The sequence below is a fragment of the Pelobates fuscus genome, chromosome 2, assembly GCF_036172605.1.
Source record: "Pelobates fuscus isolate aPelFus1 chromosome 2, aPelFus1.pri, whole genome shotgun sequence".
NCBI lineage: Eukaryota > Metazoa > Chordata > Amphibia > Anura > Pelobatidae > Pelobates > Pelobates fuscus.
The window spans coordinates 433,231,762-433,257,727 of record NC_086318.1 but is presented as its reverse complement, the minus strand read 5'-3'; the positions used below and the strand labels follow the sequence as shown (position 1 = coordinate 433,257,727).

General features: G+C 38.2%; 1 protein-coding gene across 1 annotated transcript in view; it reads right to left on the bottom strand.

The window, feature by feature from the left end:
• ALK (ALK receptor tyrosine kinase) overlaps positions 1 to 25,966 on the bottom strand; it is a 713,383-nt gene that overhangs the window by 540,901 nt on the left and 146,516 nt on the right. The window contains exon 2 of the mRNA XM_063441954.1: positions 7,038 to 7,148. Within this exon, the coding sequence (XP_063298024.1) occupies positions 7,038 to 7,148 (111 nt within the window). The remainder of the gene's footprint in view (positions 1 to 7,037; positions 7,149 to 25,966) is intronic.

Here is a 25,966-nt window from a genome sequence, read left to right as displayed (position 1 = left end):
AGGTTCATGTTTATTGGCTGTAAATAATACTGAGTGTGTGCACAGCTCCTGCAGGTTCACGTTTATTGGCTGTGAATAATACTGAGTGTGTGCACAGCTCCTGCAGGTTCACATTTATTGGCTGTGAATAATACTGAGCGTGTGCACAGCTCCTGCAGGTTCACATTTATTGGCTGTGAATAATACTGAGCGTGTGCACAGCTCCTGCAGGTTCACGTTTATTGGCTGTGAATAATACTGAGTGTGTGCACAGCTCCTGCAGGTTCACGTTTATTGGCTGTGAATAATACTGAGTGTGTGCACAGCTCCTGCAGGTTCACGTTTATTGGCTGTAAATAATACTGAGTGGGTGCACAGCTCCTGCAGGTTCACGTTTATTGGCTGTGAATAATACTGAGTGTGTGCACAGCTCCTGCAGGTTCATGTTCATTGGCTGTGAATAATACTGAGTGTGTGCACAGCTCCTGCAGGTTCACGTCCATTGGCTGTGAATAATACTGAGTGTGTGCACAGCTCCTGCAGGTTCACGTTCATTGGCTGTGAATAATACTGAGTGTGTGCACAGCTCCTGCAGGTTCATGTTTATTGGCTGTGAATAATACTGAGTGTGTGCACAGCTCCTGCAGGTTCACGTCCATTGGCTGTGAATAATACTGAGTGTGTGCACAGCTCCTGCAGGTTCACGTTCATTGGCTGTGAATAATACTGAGTGTGTGCACAGCTCCTGCAGGTTCACGTTCATTGGCTGTGAATAATACTGAGTGTGTGCACAGCTCCTGCAGGTTCACGTTCATTGGCTGTGAATAATACTGAGTGTGTGCACAGCTCCTGCAGGTTCAAGTTCATTGGCTGTGAATAATACTGAGTGTGTGCACAGCTCCTGCAGGTTCACGTTTATTGGCTGTGAATAATACTGAGTGTGTGCACAGCTCCTGCAGGTTCACGTTCATTGGCTGTGAATAATACTGAGTGTGTGCACAGCTCCTGCAGGTTCACGTTCATTGGCTGTGAATAATACTGAGTGTGTGCACAGCTCCTGCAGGTTCAAGTTCATTGGCTTTGAATAATACTGAGCGTGTGCACAGCTCCTGCAGGTTCATGTCCATTGGCTGTGAATAATACTGAGTGTATGCACAGCTCCTGCAGGTTCACGTTCATTGGCTGTGAATAATACTGAGTGTGTGCACAGCGCCTGCAGGTTCACGTTTATTGGCTGTGAATAATACTGAGTGTGTGCACAGCTCCTGCAGGTTCACGTTTATTGGCTGTAAATAATACTGAGTGTGTGCACAGCTCCTGCAGGTTCACGTTTATTGGCTGTAAATAATACTGAGTGTGTGCACAGCTCCTGCAGGTTCACGTTTATTGGCTGTAAATAATACTGAGTGTGTGCACAGCTCCTGCAGGTTCACGTTTATTGGCTGTAAATATACTGAGTGTGTGCACAGCTCCTGCAGGTTCATGTTGATTTGTATATTTTAGATACATAGAGATGACCTAAGACATAAATTCACCTAAACGTTTCTAGAACATCCACAAATTGTGGCCACAGTTTGAACCCCTCTTCGTAAGTTAAAATGGATTTTCTGTAAATTGTTGGAAAGTGTATGTTTATAAGAAACAGGTTCGTTTTAAGCCATAATATCTCTTAAGCCAATTAATATATAATTAATTACAGGAACAAATTATATATTTATTTGTTAAAATGGATGTTAATTAAATGCTCTCATCTTCTCTTGTCACAATGCATTCATTATAAGTGTTATGTGCTTGCCAGAAAAATATCACAGCAGCTGCAGCCAATACAGTGTAGTTGCTGTGATAGGGAGTAGGAGAAACCCCAATGTCTCTCCACGCTCACTTAATTGGTAGCATTCAGGGCCATGACATTGGCATTGTCCTCCAGGCTGAGTAATGAATGACAGAGGGGGCATTAACCATATTTGTACATATTTTGTCTTCTAATTTATGGATAAATAATGTACTGATAGCATTTAATATACTTTTCTTTTATTTACACTTTTTGTACCATAAAAGGTAGACTTTATTTTTTTAAATGCTGTTTATCCCCAAATAAGTATATTTCAGGCTTTATCTGCTTTTTTTTTTATCCACAAAGTCATTTTAACACGTGGAAGCCATCGGTTTCCAATATAGAACAGAAGTATTACACATTTTCTTTGATGATGTTTGGTCACACACAACATCCCGAGGCCTGTTAATATTTTAATAGCAATGCTGTCTCTGTTTTCTTCAGGAATAGCTGGGTGCCTTTATTTTAATATTACATCATTCCACTTTATCCTAGTCACAGTCTGTACAGTTTGCTCTGATCTTTCGTTACATTACAGCGATGTATGCATCCATTATAAATCTCATTGCATGTGACCGAGCCATCTTTATGGTAAAGCATTTTAGCCAGAGCACATACAAGCTATTTGATTAAAAAAAAGGAGAGTAGAATTTTCTGGCTGTGATGCAATAACCTTCACCATCAATAACAAATATTTGATTTCGGTTTTATTTAAGCGGGGAGACCTGCTGTATATATTACAGATTGTCACAATACAGGAGGAAGACCTGGGATGTAACATGCCATGTGAAATATGGCTAACATTTTATATTAAGTGATATTTATCTTTATAACTACCACACTTTAAATGTAGACACCAAGTATTTGTGTTATAACTTGCAAAGTGTGTCCTTTAAGAGATATATAGCCTTATGTTTCAAATTATCATGAAGTCACGCCATTTCTCTGGTCATATGATGGTCTGGTCATGTGACATTCCTAGTTTGTACTCATCTAGATAATGTGTGATTTAGGCAGATCTATCTTCTTACTTTGAATTCCTCACTGATACTGAGTGTATACAGAATCATTTGAGATGTGGAAGTTTTGAGATATTTCTCTTGATGCTCTTAAAGGAACACTATAGCCACAGGGTCTAGCAAACTATTATCATAGCAGGAGATAAGAAAATCTAAATTAAACAGAACTTGCAATACAGAAAGGATAAACTTTAGATGACTCTTTACAGGAAGTGTTTAGGAAGGCTGTGCAAGTCACATGCAGGGAGGTGTGACTAAGGTTCATACAAAAAGTGATTTAACTCCTAATTGAGCAGTGAGACTGCAGGGGCATGATCTATACACCAAAACTGCTTCATTAAGCTAAAGATGTTTTGGTGACTATAGTCTCCCTTTAAATCATTTTCAATCCTTAATAACCTTTTGTACTAAAAAGCCATCATCCTGGATTAAAATGAAGCCAATCCACCAATCCCAGTTCCCTGTGTATCTGAAAGTTGGAAACAATCTTACTGCAGTAAGAAACCCCCTGCCTTCTGGCATGCCAGGACACTCATCTCAATGTTACATATGTGTCTGTGTCCCATCTCTACAAACTATGAGTTAATTTGACGATTATTAAATACTTTCAGCCGACCTTCTCTGCCAATCACAGCCATCATTGCTATTCATTCTAATGCTTCCTCATTAGTCCAAGCAGCACAGAGTGGACGGGCTGCTGGAACATCAATTTAACAATTAAGCTCAATGGAAGGATGGTGCCATGAGACTCCAGGCGGTATAACCATTTTAATGAGAAGCAGTTACAGTGCCTACAGTGTCCCTTTAAAAATACAAATACATATGGGGGGGACCGTAGTAACCCCCTCCCCCCCCCAAAAAAATTATCCCCCTACCTACCACCTTCACCCTAAAAATAATGAAATCCATCCAATCACAGTGCTCTTTGTCATTTTACACAGCGTGGGAAAATTCTAAAGAACTTTCCCACGCTGTGTAAAATGACACAGAGCACTGTGATTGGATGGCTTGAAATCCATCCAATCACAGTGCTCTGTGTTATTTTACACAGCGTGGGAAAGTTCTTTGGAATTTTCCCACGCTGTGTAAAATGACAAAGAGCACTCTGATTGGTGGGCTTGAAATCCATCCAATCACAGTGCTCTGTGTCATTTTACACAGCGTGTGAAAGCTCTTTGGAATTTTCCCACGCCGTGTAAAATGACAAAGAGCACTCTGATTGGTGGGCTTGAAATCCATCCAATCACAGTGCTCTGTGTCATTTTAAACAGCGTGGGAAAATTCCAAAGAACTTTCCAGGGGTGGGGGCCGGAGAGGGGGAGGACAGTAGGTCCCCCCCTTATTGTTTTTTTTAGGGCCCCCACCCGCCGCACAGGGGTGGGGGCGGGGGGGGAGGACAGTAGGTCCCCCCCCTCATTATCATTATTGCCCCCACCCGCCGCCCAGGGGTGGGGGCCGGAGAGGGGGAGGACAGTAGGCCCCCCCTCATTATCTTTATGGCCCCCGCCCGCCACCCAGGGGTGGGGGCCGGAGAGGGGGAGGACAGTAGGTCCCCCCCTCATTATCTTTATGGCCCCCACCCGCCGTCCAGGGATGGGGGCCGGGGGGGGGAAGGAGAGTAGGTCCCCCCTCTTCAATCACTATTGTGGCCAGAAAGAGTCCCTGTGGGTTTTAAAATTTGCCTGCCTATTGAAGTCTATGGCGGTTCGCCCGGTTCGCGAACATTTGCGGAAATTCACGTTCGCGATTTGCGAACCGAAAATTTTATGTTCACGACATCACTAATTACAGACAGCAAGGGTGTCCACATTTTTGCACACTTCACATTTGCTGTTTAATGTTATTCACTCAGTTACAATTAGCAAATAAACAGTGACGGTGCATTAAAGTTATGCAGTTTATGGTTTTTTTTTTCACTCAAATCTTCTTTTTTGTTAATCAATAAAAAGTTATTTTGTCAGGTGTGCCATAACTTTTCTATATAGCTGTAGAAACATAAATATTTATATTTACATAACCAAGCAAACACTAATCCCGTGGTATGCCATTAAAAAAATTAATTAAAACAATAAAAAAAATAAAGATAAAATGAAACACTGTTTCTCCTCAGACGTGGCGCTGAGCTCATTAACAGTTTTAGAAAAACGCCATCTCCATTTCTTGCTTGTGTGAGTGAAATTAAATTATTTGGCATTCTGACAGATCATCCTATTAGATGCGTTGTGTATTTTGCCATGGGAAATTGCTCCTTGTAATTGTCACCTTTGGAAAACAACTAATAAAAATCATTATATTATTTCTAACTACAGATCCACTCTTAAATGCAAAACAAAAAGGAGATACTTCCAACACAATAGAAATAGATAGATAAGTAATGGTAGCATGGGGAAAGATAATTAAATGTATCAATAAAATGATTAAATAAAACATATGTTGCCTATTATCCAAATGCCCTTTGGCAATAGATATCAAGATTTTACACGTAATTTAACGTAATATGATTCCATAAGTTGCGACATCCATCGTCAGGCTCTCCTGTTACTTCATAAGTGAGTGAAAGAGCAGCTCTGGACTAGATACAACTAGACTAGGCTAGATAGAGCAGCAGGGGTGGACGCTTCTAGAAAGCGTTTGAACCCCAAATAAAATCCCCAGGACAGCACTCGATGGAAAATGAAATTCAAAAACGTTATTCCATGGTAAAGTTGGACAACATGACCAGGTGAATGGACGTTATGAGGAGTCAATAAGGAGTTTGGTGGTGGTTTTCATAGCTGTCTCGCTCATTTTTCCATCTTGAAGATGCAATAAAATTTCAGTTCCAGTTGAGTTTTTTTTGTTGTGTTCTCCTTGGGATTGGCTGGTGTTTATTATAAGACACTGCTTCCAGCCAGGCCAGAGGGCTAAAAAATAAATCACCATTTGGAGTTCCAGCTACCAGAGATTTTCATTAGGTCATAAGATAAGCTTGTGTAGAGAAGGTAGTCTATATTGTTCTTCCATTGGCGGCAGAGCAGCACTGATAATCTTTAAAACCTAATAAACCTCTGAACGTTTATTACCTCTCACGTCTATTACCCATAAACTTTATAGTAAGCTGACTTCCTGGGATCATGATTACTGGAGGTTGCACATCTTGTCCTGACTACCCCATTTTTTTCTAAGCCACAACCTTGATCCCATAAATCTTCTGGAAGAGTCCTTCTACATACCATCTACTGTTCTACCGACATGTGGTATACTGGACTGCCCGTTAAACCTGAAGACCAAGAATAAATAAATAAGAAATATTAAATTAAAAAAAGCAATTTGTCAAAACCTTGCAAGAATTGACCATGAAGTTAATCAGAATAAAAGATCAATTTGTCAAAGGGGTGCAAATACTGGCCATCATTTTCATGGGCAATATTGTGTGTGTTATAGCTCCAAATATTTGAGTTATTAAAAGGTAGGATTTAGTGTAGTTATATAGTTATAATGTAGCTAAATCTCTGAAAAAATTGTCCAAGACTTTAGTTTAGTTTTAAATATTTTATCTATTTTAAAATATTTGTATGTACTATTTAAAAAATAATAATATTAAACCATTAAATGCCCATTTACATTAACATCTTGGGGTTTAGATGGTTTTACTGTCAAGGTTAATGGTGAACATCTTATTGCCTGTGGAAGAAAGAAAGGTTGATCTGACATTGTAATGTAACATATGACTTATAGATACTGCTGTTGGAGCACTAACCACTGGATTAGCTCAGCTGTTTACACGCTATTTGTTGTGAGTGATATTATCATAATAGTTAAGTAAGGTATAAAATGGGTGGTACAAACTCATTATTTTTGATTCACATAAATGGAAAGAAAAAGGTAGCACTTTATTTTATTATTTGTAAGACTATAGAAACTTCAAAAATTACTGTAGAAATAAACCAGGAAATGTATGCACCATCTAGCAGAGATGCCAGGGACCAAGGGCCCCCTCCAAAGGTAAAGGTTTTGGAAACAGAGGTTTTATAGTGGAGGTATGGTGGATTCCCAACCCCATTTGTTGCCTTGGCCTTCCCAATGTTAAGGGTGTCTCCTTTCTTTTTTAGAAAGGTCATAATGCACAATATGCAGTGATGGGGTAAATGGCTGTGTTCCATTCACAAACAAATTCCATATACACCTATCCAAATTGCATTCATAAAACTAATCGGATGACTTACCGTGTCTTGCTCTGGGACCACTGAATGAGAAAGCCTCTTTCATGACCCACGAGATGTTCCACGTGTAGATATTAGGAGGATTACTGGAGGAGAACTTGGCAAAATTAAAACCTGAAATGAAACCAACATTAAGAAAGTCATTCAGCGGTTGCAATTATAACAAATATGTTTACATATATTTACATTGTTTTTTGTATTAGTATTTTTATATACAGTGTATTTTAATATACAGTATTGTTTTTATATAGAGTGTATTTTGATAAACAACGCTATAGTATATACAGTGCATTTTGTATTATTAGTATTTTTATATAGAGTATTGTTTTTATATAGAGTGTATTTGAGTTACAGTATTGTTTTTAGATACAGTGTATTTTGATACACAGTGCATTACTTTACACAGGATCTCTCAGGGTTAAATTATTATTTCAAGACAATATGTATCAACTGTATCCATTTTTTTTGTTTCTATAAAGCCTTGCCACGCCCTGCCATTAGGCTCAGAGCACTCTGATTGGTGGGTTTAAGCCATCCAATCAGAGTGCTCTGACATGTAAATGAAGAGACTGACAGGTAAGTCTCTACATTTACCTGTCACAGCACTATGATTGGTTGGCTTGAAATCCACTAATCAGAGTGCTCTGTGTCATTTTAAACAGCGTGGGAAAGTTCTTTGGAATTTTCCCACGCTGTGTAATTTGACTCATAGCACTCTGATTGGTTACTTTCAATCCACCAATCAGAGAGTTATGAGTCAAATTACACAGCGTGGGAAAATCCCCAAACCCCTCAGGGGTGGGGGCCAGGGGGGGCAATAGTTCCCCCTCTTAGTTTAAAAGCCCCCACTCGTGCGTTGCGGGTGGGGGCTCGGGAGGGGGAACCATTTTTTTTTTTTTTTTTAACAGTGAGCAGTCACAGGCTGCTCACTGTTTAATAGACAATTTTTACTTAGTATTAGTAAATTTGACTGAAAGACCAATTTAGGTCTTTCAGCCTTTTGGTAGATAACTCCCTAATACCGTGGGGATTAGGGAGTTATCTACTAAGCGGCTGCAAGAGAAGTCCCAAAGTCCCGAAATTCCGAAATGCCGAAGTTGCCGAAGTTCCGAAGTGTCGAATTGCCGAAGTCCCGAATTGCGGAATGCCGAACCGAACCGACAATTTTCCCCATGCACATGACTAGTGAATAAGGAATTTTTCCTAGTTTGTTGCAAAATTGGAAGAGCTTTAACCCCTTAAGGACACATGACATGTGTGACATGTCATGATTCCCTTTTATTCCAGAAGTTTGGTCTTTAAAGGGTTAAACTGTTTTGGTTTTTTTTGCCTTCTTTTGGATCAACAGCAAAAACAGATGTGAGGAGGGCTGAACTTGATGGAAACAAGTCTCTTTTCAGCTATGTAACTATGTAACTTTACACAGATGGTCATTGTAGCATAGAATTTCATTAACACATTGTGCTATGAATTTGTTTAGTATTTTATGCAATCAGTCCTTCCTATTCTTTACTGGTGTACCTCTGAGCTATCCCATCCCTGAATTACCCAGCCATTTATCCACATGGTTTGTAAATGATATGTTCATTCTAACCGAGTTAATATCTGTTTTAAAAAGGTAAGTCACCTTGTCTCATATAAAAAGGATTTTATCATTGTTCATTATATTTTTTCCTGTTGATACTATGTAGACTGCCTGTATGCTTTCCATGTGATTCCATACATAATTCTAGGATAATCCCAGGTTTCACAAAGTATTTTTTATAAACACACATCATCTATTTTGACGAAGTAGAGAGCAGGGAGATATTCGTGCAAGTTATCATTTTATTTTATGTTCTCATTTTATCCGGATATTCTTGTATAACAAGTAAATATGCCTCCAGATATTCAGGTTTTCATTCTCCTAAGTGTGAATTGTCAGAATTTGAAGCAAGTTTACATTTTTAGACTAAAATAGCTGAAATTAATACATTGCAGACTTGGAGCATGTTTGCAGTTTGTCGATTTTGGCCTAGAAATTTATATTTACTTTTAAATTGCTTTGAATCTCTGAGGTTGAATTCAAAATATATTCCATAAGTCTATTAATGATTTTCACAAGGAAATTTAATTTTTTTGCAGTAACTCTGAATCATGTAATTTCGTAGAGGAGGCCAAAAATAAGCGAAATTAAACGAATCTGGTTACTCCCCCCTGGCTGTCAATCAGATACGCAGTCCTGTTACTTCCTGGTTGTTTATCTCAGCGGAACTAAACTCAAGAGGCAGCAACTGCACAGGGTACCTGCCTTTCAAAGACTTCTTATTGAGCTGCATTGGGACGTCTGTGATTGGACAGCCACAGAAAGTCTGGGTGGGATTAGAAGAGGAAGGCTTATAAAGGCGGCAGACAAGATATAGATATACCAACAATGAAAAAATGTGCAATTAAATGCATGCATGTTTTCATTGGGAGTATATCTACTAAATAGTGTTGTAGTTGGACAAAAGAGTGTCCCTTTAAGCTAGCATTATTTCTATATGAAAAAACGACCTAGAAAATCTATACATGATTTGTCTTCCTGATCATCAAAAGAACAATGATTTATTGTCTCTTTAAATGGATTCCTTTCCCAGAACAATTTATTCACTGTATTATTACATTATGTTATTTTTTTTACCATACTATGCAGTATGCATGTTGCATGCCGCCCATTGTACATTAAGTAATAAATCATCTCATGTGATGCACCATTTACACATTCTTTGGATTACACAGAAGATTGAACTAAAATATTCCAGATTTATTAATAAGGATAATGAAGAGAGTGGATACTTTGTATTGACTTTCTTGGTAAATGGAACTCTGCCAGTGTATACATATGGAGGATTTCAATGATTGAACATCTTTTTTGTCATATTATTCAAATGACCTAATGGTTTTATAAATCAACAAAATTATTTGTCATTGCTGAAGTTTTTATAGAGGATTGAAATGTCATCTATGTGCAATGAAGAAAATACAATCTATCCATTGTTGTATTCTTTTCCTGCAAGTATAGAGATTTCATGTTTGTTTAATGTTATAACCGGCCGAAGTTTGCTCTCTGGTCTGTGCTTTGGGGTACATGCATTGGTGTACCCCACAATATGATCAGATCCATCCGGTAATTTGTGGAGCCTGGGATTTGTCGCTGAGAACGCAAGGCATGATGGGTGGGCAACACTGAACTGGCACACATCTGGTATATTTGGGTGGTATGGACTCAGAATGGGGCACGTAAAGAATGACATTTGCAGCAAAGCTATGGTTGTTTCATATATTATGCATGTTTTATGTTTTTATATATTATTCATGTTTTAAACAAATGTAATCTTTTCCAGCCAACTTCACAATAAACAAGATGGAGAAAAACACGCAGCGGTTTATAGTATTTATCTTTTTGTGTGATTTTAAATACATCTTAAAAGAATGTTCATAGTGAAATTATTATAATGGCACTGGATCAAAAAACATATTATCTGACCTTTCTTCACACTTTATATATACATTGTATTCCGTATAAGAAATGCTTCTAGATAAAAAATAGAATATCATCACATTTTTACTCATTTATTTTATAGTTTACGACGTACTTTATATTAACACTCTATGTACAAAAACAACTTTAGCTTAATGAAGTGGTTTCAGCGTACAGATCATGCTTCTGCTGTCTCACTGCTCAATTTGCTGCTATTTAGAAGTTGTCACTTTTTAATGCTTTCTTAGCCACACCTACCCTGGCTGTTACTCACACTAACTCAAAAATGTAATTTTGCATATTGCACTTTGTGTTTAATTTAGAATTTGCTCTCGTGCTCTGTTAATTGCATGCTAGAGTCTGTAGAAGCATCATGTGTGATTAAAGATCAATATACAGAGCAGGAGGTAAACAATTCTAAAGTAAACACACTATGCTGTCACATCTGATTGGAAATTAAACCTGCTTTTCATGGAGGCTGTGTGAGTCTCAGCCAGATGAGGTGTGGCTAGGGATGCATAAACAAGCAGACAGTGATTTTTACTAAAGTGAGTACCTTAGGTCAATCTTATATTCAGAGGCATAACTAGAAACCACAGGGCCTAGGTGCAAAAATTGCCATTGCCCCCCCATACATCTACCCCCTGCCACCCTCCCCCATACATCTACCGTCCCCCTCCCATACATTCCCCCCTCCCCCACACATGCAACCAGATACACATGCAGACACACACACACACACACAGACACACACATACAGGCACATACAGATACACACATACATACACATACATACAAACACACACACACACACATACACATACACACAGAGAGACACATACATACAAACACATAGACAGACATACACACACACATACAGACAGACACATACACATGCAAACACCCACACACATACAGGCACATACAAATACACACATACATACACATACATACAAAAACACACACACACACACACACACACACACACACACACACATACACACAGAGAGACACATACAAACACAGACAGACACACACACATACATACAGACACACAGACAGACATACACACATACATACAGAGACACAGACATACATGCACACACAGACAGACATACACACAGACAAACCTACTTACATACTTTATATTTACAGACATACATACATACACACAGACAGACATAAACACACATACATACATACAGACACACTGACAGACATACACAGACAGACATACACACACACATACATACAGACACACAGAGAGACATACACACAGACATACATACACACATAAATACAGACACACATATACATACAGACACACAGACATACACATACATACAGACACACAGACATACACACGCACACACAAATACAGACACACAGACATACACACATACATACAGACACACACACAGACACACAGACATACACACACACAGACAGACACACATACATACAGAGTAACAAATAACAAAATAAACACCATAACCTCACACAGTGGGAAAATGGTGCTCAAAAGTGGAGCGCTTAAATCGTGCACTTACCCCTCGAGGTTTTAAAGAGGAGTGTACAACTTTGATGGAATCCTAAATGGGTATATAAGGTAAAAAATATAGGGTAGTACTGTATAACAGACGTACTTATTGAATGTTTAACAAGAACGCACTCACGTGGTTCAGAGCCTATGGATGACCGGCTCTGATCTTGTATGCAGACGTGTACTCTAAGGCGACACACACCTTTCTTGTATAAAACACAACCTCAGAAAGGGGAACAAAAACGGAGAGAGCAGGGAAGCCAGACCAACCCTGGTGTAGATACCTTTGATATATTCAATTCATAAATTGCTAATGCAAGTAGTTGCTCACCTTCTAAAGAGCCTATAACTCGGCTCCCAGCGTGTGCACAGGTATATCAATACAGGGTGATATTAGCCCTTCTTAGTAGCAGAAAGTGGAGTTCCTTCAAACCGGCTCGTAATAAAATATTTATTCAAGTATAAAATACATACAAATGATGCCGGTGTCGGTCCTCCGTCCAAAACGCGTTTCACTGATTGGATTCAGCTTTCTCAATTGGTAATACATTCTCTGCTACATACGGTTTAAATAACCCACACGGTCACACCATTGGTGTGCCAGGCCGATATTCTAGCCAATCGCTAGTTGTAGTTACCTCGCCTGCCAGGTGATGTTAGTAGTGCGTAATCTGTCCCCCTTGTGATGACATCACGCACCATACGCCGTGCGGATGACGTCACATATGGGACGCTAGTCCTACGTTCTTCTGAACCCGGAAATGGAAATCCTAGCCGAACGTAATATCTTCATTAGATGGTCCTTAATGCTATGTTCAAAAGTCCGGTTTCTTTGTACAGAAGGTGGCCATCTTAGTTACTGGCAAAGTCCTTTCAACAATGTAGACATGCAAAGAACAGCTCATTCCCAGATAATGAAATGAAATATGGAAAAAATGGGAAATAGTGATAGAAATTACCATAATGTGGAAAAATAATAATTTTAAAAAAAATGCATAAATGTATATACATATAATATTTTCTAAAAATAGCTAACCTTCTATATGTAATTCGATCCATACAATGGTATTAAAGGACGACCTCGAGCTAGTATATATCTATACAAAAGATTCAGTCATTAATAAAAATACAATAGCATTGTTCCAATAGTATATAATAATGTTGATATATTCTGGCAGCACGCCTACTATCGAATACCAAAAATTCTATATATATATATGTAGTGCACTGTACATGTGCGGCTAAAAAACAATACAAATAAACAAAAAATTCAATTATAAAAAGTGACATAGCTCGAAGTCGTCATTTAATCCATACGGTTGCATAGTCTCCAGACCAAAAACCCATTTCATTTCTGCTCTTCCTATGGCCTTAATTAAATCACCTCCCCTCCAATTGGTGTTAATTTTTTGTATACCTAAGAAATCTATACCACTTGGGTCACAGTTATGGTGGTCTCTAAAATGTAGGGATACACTCTGTTTATCAAAGCCTTTTTTCACATTTCGCACATGCTCCTGTATTCTGGTCTTTAATGCTCTTGTGGTTCTTCCAACATACACTAAATCACAAGGGCATTTTATCATATATATGATTTTAGTGGAATGGCATGTAATCAACTCCTTGATTTTAAATTTTTTTTGTGTTGTCTCTAGGGTGCTGGAAGTCTCTTATAACACGCTTTTTGCTATTTGTATTCTTGCAGGCCGTGCAGGAGCCACATCCATAAAACCCAGGTGTTTCATTAAAGTATTGTTTCATTTGTATTTTAGGGGGAATGTGATTATGGACCAAATTGCTTTTTAAACTTGGTATACCCCTGTATGTAATCCTTGGTTGTTCTGGTAATAAGGGGTAGAGGGTGGGGTCATCCCTCAGAATTGGCCAATGCCTTCTAATTATTTTTTGTAATTGTCTATTGTCGCTATTAAAATCACAAATAAAATTAAAATCAAAACTCTGAAAATCTACCTTAGTGTTCCTTTCCTTATACCGTATTAGTTCCAATCTATTTGTTTGTTCTACTTCTTCATAAGCTTTGTTTAAAAGGGTCTGCTGGTAGCCCTTTTGTTTGAAATCATTAATTATCCTAACTGATTGTTCCTGAAATGTGTCATTGTCCGTACAGTTACGCTTTACCCTCAGAAGTTGTGCCTTTGGAGCGTTGAGCAGCCACGGGGAAAAATGACAGCTTGTTCCCCCTATATAGCTGTTGACATCAACTTTTTTAAAAAAGGTGCCCGTCTTTAATGTGTTATCCTCTACGTATATTTTAAGATCAAGAAATTCAACTGAATTTTTACTGTAATTACAGCTTAGTTTAATCCCCCAATTGTTGTTGTTTAAATGTAATAAAAAATGGTTCAAGGATTCTTCACTCCCTTTCCAAATAAAGAAAATATCATCTATGTAACGGCGATAGGTCACGAGGCTCGCGCCCCATTCATGGCCCTGGTAAACAAACTCTTGTTCCCAAAATGCCATGAATAAGTTGGCATAACTGGGCGCGAACCTCGTGCCCATCGCCGTCCCACAGGTCTGTAAATAAAATTGATCCCCAAACCAAAAATAATTGTGCGTCAGTATCCATTTGATGCCCTCTATGATAAATTCAATCTGTGTTTCCAAGAAATCGTTTGACCTCTCCAAAAAATATCTTGTAGCCTTGCATCCCAAGTCATGGGAAATGATCGTATACAGCGAACTAACGTCCGCTGTAACTAAAAAATAGTCGACATCCCACGAGATAGTGTGCAGAATCTGAAGGATATTTATCGTATCCTTCAGATAACTTGGGCATGTGTTGACTATTGGTTGGAGGCATCTATCGATATATTGTGATAATTTCCCTGAAATGGAACCGATGCCGGAGACTATAGGTCTCCCTGGTGGTTTGTTACTGTTTTTATGCAATTTTGGTAAGTAGTAAAAAACTGGGATCTTAGGGAATGGAACATCTAAAAATTTGTGTTCTTTTTGGTTAAGCACATTCAGTGATTTACCCTTTTCCACTAACTGATTATAGCTTACTTTAATTTCCCTAGTTGGGTCTTTTGTTAGTTTACTGTACGTTGTAGAGTCACTCAGTAGTCTCTGGGCTTCCTCAATGTAATCTTCTATGTCCAATATAACAATCCCCCCACCCTTGTCTGCCGGTTTAATTATTAAGGAGTGATCCTCTCTTAGTTCTTTCAAGGCATGTTTCTCTTTTGGGTTAAGATTATATTCGCATATTTTTGGTTTTTTGATTTTGTTCACGTCTCTCATGACAAGTTTTTCAAAAGTGGTCATCTCATTCGAGACACACCATTTAGGAAAAAATGTAGATCTTTCCTTGAGATCCGTGTGTATTATCCCAGGTTCCTGTGTCGTTACTTGATTGGTCTGAATTGGATTCTTTTGAAAGAATTTTTTGAGACATAATTTTCTCTTAAATCTATTTAGATCTAGGAAGATACTGAATTTATCAATTGGTTTTGTGGGTACAAATTTCAATCCTTTCTTTAATATTTCCATTTGGGGTTCAGTTAGTTTTCGTTTCGAGAGGTTGAAAATTCCACTCTGTGTGGTTGTTTGTCTCTCTTTTCTTTTTTGTATAAGTATGCCTCCTCTATTTCCCCTTCTTCTACACTCCGTTGCCTCTTCGTATGGGAGGTCCGGTAAGTGTTGGAGCTTTTGTGACGCTCTCTCATTTGTCCGAACCAAAAATCCTCATCGTTTGAGATTGATGTTAGTGGTTGGAACCTATTTGTGACACTACGCCTACTATCAGTTATTTTAGATTTGTGGACGTTAGTGTCCCTTTCAATGTTCCCATTTAGGGTCCTCATTCTTGGGGATTTACATTTGTTTATTGGGGATCTTGGATGTTTCCTCCTTACCACTCTTTCCCAGTGATCATTATTAATTACTGGTGATTTTGGTCTAGGGGGTGATCTCCTTGGAGTTTTATCAATTGGTTGTTTATGGTGGTTATTGTATGGTGGGGGTTCCCTGAATGATTCTCTACTCCTAACTCTTGGATTATACCGAGTTCGTGATCTATTTCTACCTCTCCATTCCCCCTGATCATATCTTTCATAGATTTTGGACCTATCTTGATTTTTAGAGAATGTTCTCACTTGATCCTTTGCGTAGTCTTCTTTATCTCTCAAATACTTCCTTCTTTTTATTTCTATCACGTTTTTCTCCAATCGCTCCAAATTGTTTTGAATTTCATTGATCGTATTGGAATATTGATCTGGTGTCATATGTTCCACTAGGAATTTTCTTAATTCATCAATTTCTGTATCTAATTTTTGTAGGGTGTTGGTCCTTCTTTTTATAATCAAGCTCATCATGCCAAATGGGGGGATTGTTATATTGGACATAGAAGATTACATTGAGGAAGCCCAGAGACTACTGAGTGACTCTACAACGTACAGTAAACTAACAAAAGACCCAACTAGGGAAATTAAAGTAAGCTATAATCAGTTAGTGGAAAAGGGTAAATCACTGAATGTGCTTAACCAAAAAGAACACAAATTTTTAGATGTTCCATTCCCTAAGATCCCAGTTTTTTACTACTTACCAAAATTGCATAAAAACAGTAACAAACCACCAGGGAGACCTATAGTCTCCGGCATCGGTTCCATTTCAGGGAAATTATCACAATATATCGATAGATGCCTCCAACCAATAGTCAACACATGCCCAAGTTATCTGAAGGATACGATAAATATCCTTCAGATTCTGCACACTATCTCGTGGGATGTCGACTATTTTTTAGTTACAGCGGACGTTAGTTCGCTGTATACGATCATTTCCCATGACTTGGGATGCAAGGCTACAAGATATTTTTTGGAGAGGTCAAACGATTTCTTGGAAACACAGATTGAATTTATCATAGAGGGCATCAAATGGATACTGACGCACAATTATTTTTGGTTTGGGGATCAATTTTATTTACAGACCTGTGGGACGGCGATGGGCACGAGGTTCGCGCCCAGTTATGCCAACTTATTCATGGCATTTTGGGAACAAGAGTTTGTTTACCAGGGCCATGAATGGGGCGCGAGCCTCGTGACCTATCGCCGTTACATAGATGATATTTTCTTTATTTGGAAAGGGAGTGAAGAATCCTTGAACCATTTTTTATTACATTTAAACAACAACAATTGGGGGATTAAACTAAGCTGTAATTACAGTAAAAATTCAGTTGAATTTCTTGATCTTAAAATATACGTAGAGGATAACACATTAAAGACGTGCACCTTTTTTAAAAAAGTTGATGTCAACAGCTATATAGGGGGAACAAGCTGTCATTTTTCCCCGTGGCTGCTCAACGCTCCAAAGGCACAACTTCTGAGGGTAAAGCGTAACTGTACGGACAATGACACATTTCAGGAACAATCAGTTAGGATAATTAATGATTTCAAACAAAAGGGCTACCAGCAGACCCTTTTAAACAAAGCTTATGAAGAAGTAGAACAAACAAATAGATTGGAACTAATACGGTATAAGGAAAGGAACACTAAGGTAGATTTTCAGAGTTTTGATTTTAATTTTATTTGTGATTTTAATAGCGACAATAGACAATTACAAAAAATAATTAGAAGGCATTGGCCAATTCTGAGGGATGACCCCACCCTCTACCCCTTATTACCAGAACAACCAAGGATTACATACAGGGGTATACCAAGTTTAAAAAGCAATTTGGTCCATAATCACATTCCCCCTAAAATACAAATGAAACAATACTTTAATGAAACACCTGGGTTTTATGGATGTGGCTCCTGCACGGCCTGCAAGAATACAAATAGCAAAAAGCGTGTTATAAGAGACTTCCAGCACCCTAGAGACAACACAAAAAAATTTAAAATCAAGGAGTTGATTACATGCCATTCCACTAAAATCATATATATGATAAAATGCCCTTGTGATTTAGTGTATGTTGGAAGAACCACAAGAGCATTAAAGACCAGAATACAGGAGCATGTGCGAAATGTGAAAAAAGGCTTTGATAAACAGAGTGTATCCCTACATTTTAGAGACCACCATAACTGTGACCCAAGTGGTATAGATTTCTTAGGTATACAAAAAATTAACACCAATTGGAGGGGAGGTGATTTAATTAAGGCCATAGGAAGAGCAGAAATGAAATGGGTTTTTGGTCTGGAGACTATGCAACCGTATGGATTAAATGACGACTTCGAGCTATGTCACTTTTTATAATTGAATTTTTTGTTTATTTGTATTGTTTTTTAGCCGCACATGTACAGTGCACTACATATATATATATAGAATTTTTGGTATTCGATAGTAGGCGTGCTGCCAGAATATATCAACATTATTATATACTATTGGAACAATGCTATTGTATTTTTATTAATGACTGAATCTTTTGTATAGATATATACTAGCTCGAGGTCGTCCTTTAATACCATTGTATGGATCGAATTACATATAGAAGGTTAGCTATTTTTAGAAAATATTATATGTATATACATTTATGCATTTTTTTAAAATTATTATTTTTCCACATTATGGTAATTTCTATCACTATTTCCCATTTTTTCCATATTTCATTTCATTATCTGGGAATGAGCTGTTCTTTGCATGTCTACATTGTTGAAAGGACTTTGCCAGTAACTAAGATGGCCACCTTCTGTACAAAGAAACCGGACTTTTGAACATAGCATTAAGGACCATCTAATGAAGATATTACGTTCGGCTAGGATTTCCATTTCCGGGTTCAGAAGAACGTAGGACTAGCGTCCCATATGTGACGTCATCCGCACGGCGTATGGTGCGTGATGTCATCACAAGGGGGACAGATTACGCACTACTAACATCACCTGGCAGGCGAGGTAACTACAACTAGCGATTGGCTAGAATATCGGCCTGGCACACCAATGGTGTGACCGTGTGGGTTATTTAAACCGTATGTAGCAGAGAATGTATTACCAATTGAGAAAGCTGAATCCAATCAGTGAAACGCGTTTTGGACGGAGGACCGACACCGGCATCATTTGTATGTATTTTATACTTGAATAAATATTTTATTACGAGCCGGTTTGAAGGAACTCCACTTTCTGCTACTAAGAAGGGCTAATATCACCCTGTATTGATATACCTGTGCACACGCTGGGAGCCGAGTTATAGGCTCTTTAGAAGGTGAGCAACTACTTGCATTAGCAATTTATGAATTGAATATATCAAAGGTATCTACACCAGGGTTGGTCTGGCTTCCCTGCTCTCTCCGTTTTTGTTCCCCTTTCTGAGGTTGTGTTTTATACAAGAAAGGTGTGTGTCGCCTTAGAGTACACGTCTGCATACAAGATCAGAGCCGGTCATCCATAGGCTCTGAACCACGTGAGTGCGTTCTTGTTAAACATTCAATAAGTACGTCTGTTATACAGTACTACCCTATATTTTTTACCTTATATACCCATTTAGGATTCCATCAAAGTTGTACACTCCTCTTTAAAACCTCGAGGGGTAAGTGCACGATTTAAGCGCTCCACTTTTGAGCACCATTTTCCCACTGTGTGAGGTTATGGTGTTTATTTTGTTATTTGTTACTTTGTATTAGGACGAAGGGTTCCTATTTTGGTGGTAGCTGCTACTGTACTACTGTTGTTTCCAAATTGTATAAGCGCCTACTTCACAGATATCCACACACATACATACAGAAAAACAGACAGGCTGACAGACACACATACACACACATACCTTTCATTCGGGTCCTGTGGCTCAGCCTAATGGGAGTCAGAGTTCCCTCCTCTGCTTCCTCCCACGCGGCTCCCGGTTGTTGCTGGGAGGAAGTGACCGGGGCAGTCACTTCCTCCCAGCGTCTGACATCATCAGAGTGGGCCAGGTCACGCTGCTTAAGCGCTAACCGGGCCCCCTGGTAATAAATAGCATCGGGTGGCCCTAACAGCATGGGCCACCCGATGGGCCCCTTCAATGCGGCCCCTGCGGTTACACCGCGCTGGCCAGGGCCGCATTACTTAGCCAGCGGGACCCGTGGTCGGAGTGACGGGCTGGGCGCAGCTGCGACCGCGGTAGTTCCGCCACTGCTTATGCGCCATGTAAGTCCTCACAGCTTTATTGTTAGTCCACATCACACAACATAGACCCATGTCTTACACATTTCCCTAATCATAGACTCAATATCTTTCACCATTCACATAATAAAGGATACAGTTTTAGACTTTTCATGGCAGAAAAATTTGGTTTGACCAGATCAATATATATTGGAAAAAACTAAACTTCCTGTTCAAAATTAGCCCATATGGCAGTTTAGCTAGGATGATGTATCCATGTGAATGATTCAGAAAAAAACTATTCAGATGAACAACAAAGGGCATTAAAACGGGCCAATTAAAGACTGAATTCAGACATTCACCTATTTCCCACAATTCCATGCATCCCAGTTCATTGAAAACAAATGCGCCCGTCTAATGTACCGTATATACTCGTGCATAAGTCGACCCGAATATAAGTCGAGACCCCTAATTTTACCCCAAAAAACTGGGAAAACTTATTGACTCGAGTATAAGACTAGGGTGGGAAATGCAGCAGCTACTGGTAAATTTCTAAATATGTGTATGAGGGCAGTGTGTGTATGAGTGCAGTGTGTGTGTGTATGAGTGCAGTGTGTGTGAGTATAAATGCAGTATGTGTGTGTATGAGTGAAGTGTGTGTATGAATGCAGTGTGTGTGTGTGTGTGATGCAGTGTGTTTGTGTGATGCAGAGTGTGTTTGTGTATGTGATGCAGAGCCTTGGTGGGCATTTTTATTATTATTTTTTTTTTTTATTATTATTATTATTTTAATATTTTTTTGTTATATTAATATTTTATTTTATTATTATTATTTTTTTAACATATTATTAATATTTAATTATTATTTAAATTTGTATTTTTTTTTTTTCGTTCCCCCTCCCTGCTTGATACCATGGCCAGGGAGGAGGGCTCTCATTTCCTGGTGGTCCAGTGGTGTGCACTGTGTAGGAGGGGGGCTGGCAGGAAGTTGTTACTTACCTTTCCTGCAGCTCCCTTCTCTCTCCTCCGGTCCGGTCAGCTCCACTGCAAGTCTCGCGGTCTGAGTGCCGCGAGGAGTGTTGCCACGGTAACCCGTGGCAACGCTCTGACCCCGCGGCTCTCGCGAGATTTACAGTGGAGCTAACAGGGGAGCTGACAGGCATGGAGGTGAAGGGAGCTGACAGGAGCTGCAGGAGAGGTAAGTTACAGCTCTCTGCCAGCCCCCAACAGGACCGTCGGGCTTGTAATGAGCCCAGCGGTCCTGGTCTGTATTATGGCAATGTAAGTTGCCATAATACAGGCATTGACTCGAGTATAAGTCGAGTGGGGGTTTTTCAGCACAAAAAATGTGCTGAAAAACTTGACTTATACTCGAGTATATACGGTACATCAAAGTATACTTTATATTCCCAACTGCATGGCTGCAACCCAGCAGTTACTGTTATATAAAACATTTTTTTAAAAAGGCAAAAAAGAAAGAGAAGGAGATGACAATTACAACAAAAGGATATATTTGTAATATATAACAGCCAATTTTCTCAGCCAAAGTCTGCTGGAGTTATGAGTTGAACCATTTGCAGTGTGGCCTATATGTTCCAACACAACACGTGGCTGTTAATATTGATATTCAAGCATATTGAGGTATAAGATTTTTCTTTTTTTGCCTCATCTGTCCACAAATCAGTTTTACAACTCATTAATTGATTGTCAGAAAGTAATAATCTAATTTTATAGGAAGTGCATTACTTTCGGCTCAAATTATTTACACTTTATTACATTCATAAACCTCAAAATCTTAAATCACTTTCTAAATATAGGTGTAGAGTTATTTAGTACGCCTGAAAGAAGCTTATAAATGGCTTGTGCTATAGCTATTGCCGTTTATCTGCTTCGGTGACTGACATTCTCTCGAGTGCAAAGTTATAAAGTGAAAAAAATATGCTTTCAATAGAAAATAATTATCTTTGTCTAACTTCACCAGTCCATGAGATACTGGCAGTGAATGATACATGATGCCGTACACTGAAGGTTTAAATCGTAGGGAATCACAACATTTCAAAATGACTACTTGGGCATTTCGTTTTTTTGGTACAGTGCATTTCTCTAATCTTGTATCACAGCTCATAACCCTTTGAAAGGCATTGCACACTCCCTCAGATAACGAATTCCTGTTTTAACGACAAATAAAATGCTGGGTGGAACTTGGTGTATCTAATTCCCAAGAGATTCAGCAGGTACCGTTATTTTCCAGTGCAAAGCATTTTTGTCAGTGACAGATAAATTAATATTACAGGTGGTCCTCGTTTTCCGGGGCTAATCCAACAAGTTCCCGGGTAATATCCAGATATTTATGTCTATGTTGATTAATATTATTTGATGATATGGTCCTGATATTTTTCAGAGAACATGTAATTAATTAAAGGTACAATGACAAAAACATTTCACAGACAAAAAGGCCATGTTAAAAAAATTGAGAGCCCTTCTGAGAGCTTGTAATTGTCAGGAGCTGTAAGGATTTTATAGGGTGTAATACAGACCAAATAAAATAAATATGTGTGTTAGATATTCTAATTGAGGTTTTCAGACTTGCAGCCTCACCATGGTATGCCAAAGAAAATCCAAGCGCAATAATATGTCAAATGTTCACTCACATAACAATGAGCAATCGCAGGGTCATTGGTTATATCATAAAGTTACTTCCCAGCTGGCCAAGTAGCTGGATTAGGAGACTCATTCTGAAAAGAGGCTTTGGATTAACCAATGTGAGGTGACCAGGTAGGGTTTGCTAAAGAAAAGCTAAGAACTATAGTGTATCAAATGTTCACTCACATAACAATGAGCAATCGCTGGGTCATTGGCTACATTTAAGGAAAGTTACTGCTCAGCTGGACATGTAGATAGCTGGATTAGGGCACTCGTTCTGATGGCAGGATTTTAATTAAACACGTTGAGGTGTCCAGTTAGGGTTACTAGTTACCTACTAAGAAATAGATTTTCTTGTTTTTAGAATGATTCACTTATTTTCTTGATTTATGAAACAGGAAGCTGCATATGGTAATAATAATTCCTTTACCTTCAATCTAATAATGCAAAAGTAATTTCCAAGTTGTGAGCTTCATTTCAATGTAATGCGAGACTCAGGTTAGCCTAACTTATTTATGGCAACGTTAAGGTCTCTTTCCTAAAGGCTCAATAAGCCTCATGAGAAATGTATTACTCAATCATATGGAAAGCCAAGATAGCCAACACTAAACTGAACCCTTATTGCTCATATGGGTTTATCTTCTAAGAAACTAATCATGATTTCTAATGAAAGAAGTCATGCAAAAATAGACAGTAGCCTCTTTATTTGCTCATTATCCATTGATCCTCATTCACTAAAATTAATTTCTTAAATAATTAATCTCTAAGATAATATTTAATTATGTATGGAATAGTAAATACATGATATGTCTTCAATAATTACCCAGCAGTGTAAAATATGATTATGTTCATGTGTGGGAAAACACGAACAAGTCATGCAATTCTTGAGAAATTACCAAAAAGCACACACATAATATGAGATTTAGAGATTCATTTCATTCTGAACTGTAATTCTTCCGAATGTGGGCCGATCGGGTGATTGTCTGAATTCCTGAATTCCGAGGAAAAGTGTAGAAGAATCACGATCCAAACAACTTGTGCAATGGCCGAACATGTTAGTTTTGATTCTTGGTGCCAAAAAAAAGAGATTATCGATGACTAGGAGACAGTCACTAAATGCTAATTTTAATTACAGCACAATATATTAAATAAAATGAAACTAAATATTTAAATTATGTACATATATATATTTCACAGTACACTGATTGGCCCATTGTTTTCTCTCTTTTGTTTTGTTTGATTCATTTTCCAAATATTTTTTTGTTAGGAAACTCAGATGAGTCAAACCACCATGTGGCCGATTCCTTTTTCTTTTTGGACAAAGTGGTTCGGCCCAAACTTTTTTTTTCCACTATGCACAAGTCTATTTAATATAGCTATCATGAATTATAATCAAAGAACATTTATAACAATTAACATTGGGCTCAACCTGGCAGTAAGCCTGTCTAATGATCGTGCTTGGCGTGTTTTGCTGAATGGACAGTAGGTGGCATATTCTTCATATACACACATAATAAGGACAGTAGACAACATAGCTGAATGGAATTTGCATCAAGACCCTTGGGTGAATAGGGCTTATTTGACAAGGGCTCAGGCATATCCTATTATTTCATGACTATCTTTACACATCATGTGGCAATACAGAATTAACAAACAATAAATATAATGAGTTTGGCTAACTGACATTAAATCCATGCAATGCCATTTTTTTTCTCTAACACATTGTGTGTGTTAGATTTGTATGCAAGTAATCGCTACACCAGCCTTTGACTTGCTCATTATTAACTAAGTGAATGCAGTGGAAAGCCGTTTAATGCACCATCTATGTGCTCTGACTAATAAACTACTAACCCCGGCTTAACAACACCTTGCCAGCCTGCATAACGATGTCTACAACTGAAGAAACAGATAAGGAACGGAAATCGTTGGATTCCAGCACCGTTCTGTACAGTATGTTACACTGTAATGGCAAAATGCGAAGGGTAAAAATAATTCTAGAAATTACAAAACTCTCTAGTTCTACAGCTTAAATCTGTAAAAAAAAATAAAAAATGAAATAATGATCTTAAATATATATGTCACTGTTTTATGTTTTATAGTGTATTCACCCTAATACGCTCTATTAATAAATATAGTATGTTATGAATAGCAAACAGAAGTGTATACAAAATCATCTAATCTCATGTTAACATTTTCTGGCAATGGCCTTGATTGAATATTTTGGGATAAGCTTTTAAAATGATTTCATATTTTGTATTAATAGGTTTTTTTTTCATTTATACATTTTTATTGTCTTTTTATAAAGATACATTACATTACATGATATAGTTCCATATTACATGAACCTTACATGAGTTGTAAAACCATGTCCTTCATTACAATGCTTTAACTACCTTGTACAAGCATATCTCTCATATTACAATCTCGTGTTTCAAGTTAAGACATTGAGCATTCTTTCTGATCATTTAGGTATGAATAAGACCAGGTAATTCTTTTCTATGGGATGCTATCAATGTATTTATTAGTGAATGCTCTTATGAAGCCATATTGCTTATTATTTTAATAGAAAACTTTATAAAAACGTATAAAACATAAAACTGAACCAGTTACAGCACTTTGTATTTTTATCTGTATCAATATCACTGTCAACGTTAAGGTGGGTTTATGAGTTGTATCAGGTACTTGATCGGGTGATATCCCTTCTTCTATCAGTTACACCAGAGCTTGTGTGGTTATTTAGGTAGCTAACTTTCTAGTTAGGTTGTCGAAGTTGGCCATCCCCTCATAGAGGGAGTGGTATTCTATTCTGCTATAGGTTCATCAACCCATAGTCGTATTTATATTTTTATTTATATTTATACCCCAGGTGTGATCTCCCCCTCCTCCCCCAACACTCCCCTTCCCTTAATTCCTACTCTCTATCCTCTGACACGGTTTCCCTTGTCTAGTGTGGATGGCACATTGTAGACTCTTATGGATCTATCTGCTTATATTCTTTGAAGGATTGTCCCATCCCTCCTTTCCCTATCTCTTAAGTTTGAACCATGGCTCCCATATTTTGTTATACGTGCATAGGTCACTATTAGTGGACCATCTCATTTCCTCCATCTCTCTTAAATTGTCTGTTCTGGATAGCCATGCTTCTTGATAGGGTTGTCTGCTCGATTTCCAATTGGCTGCAATCTCCATCTTTGGTGTCGTTAGCATGAAATACAAT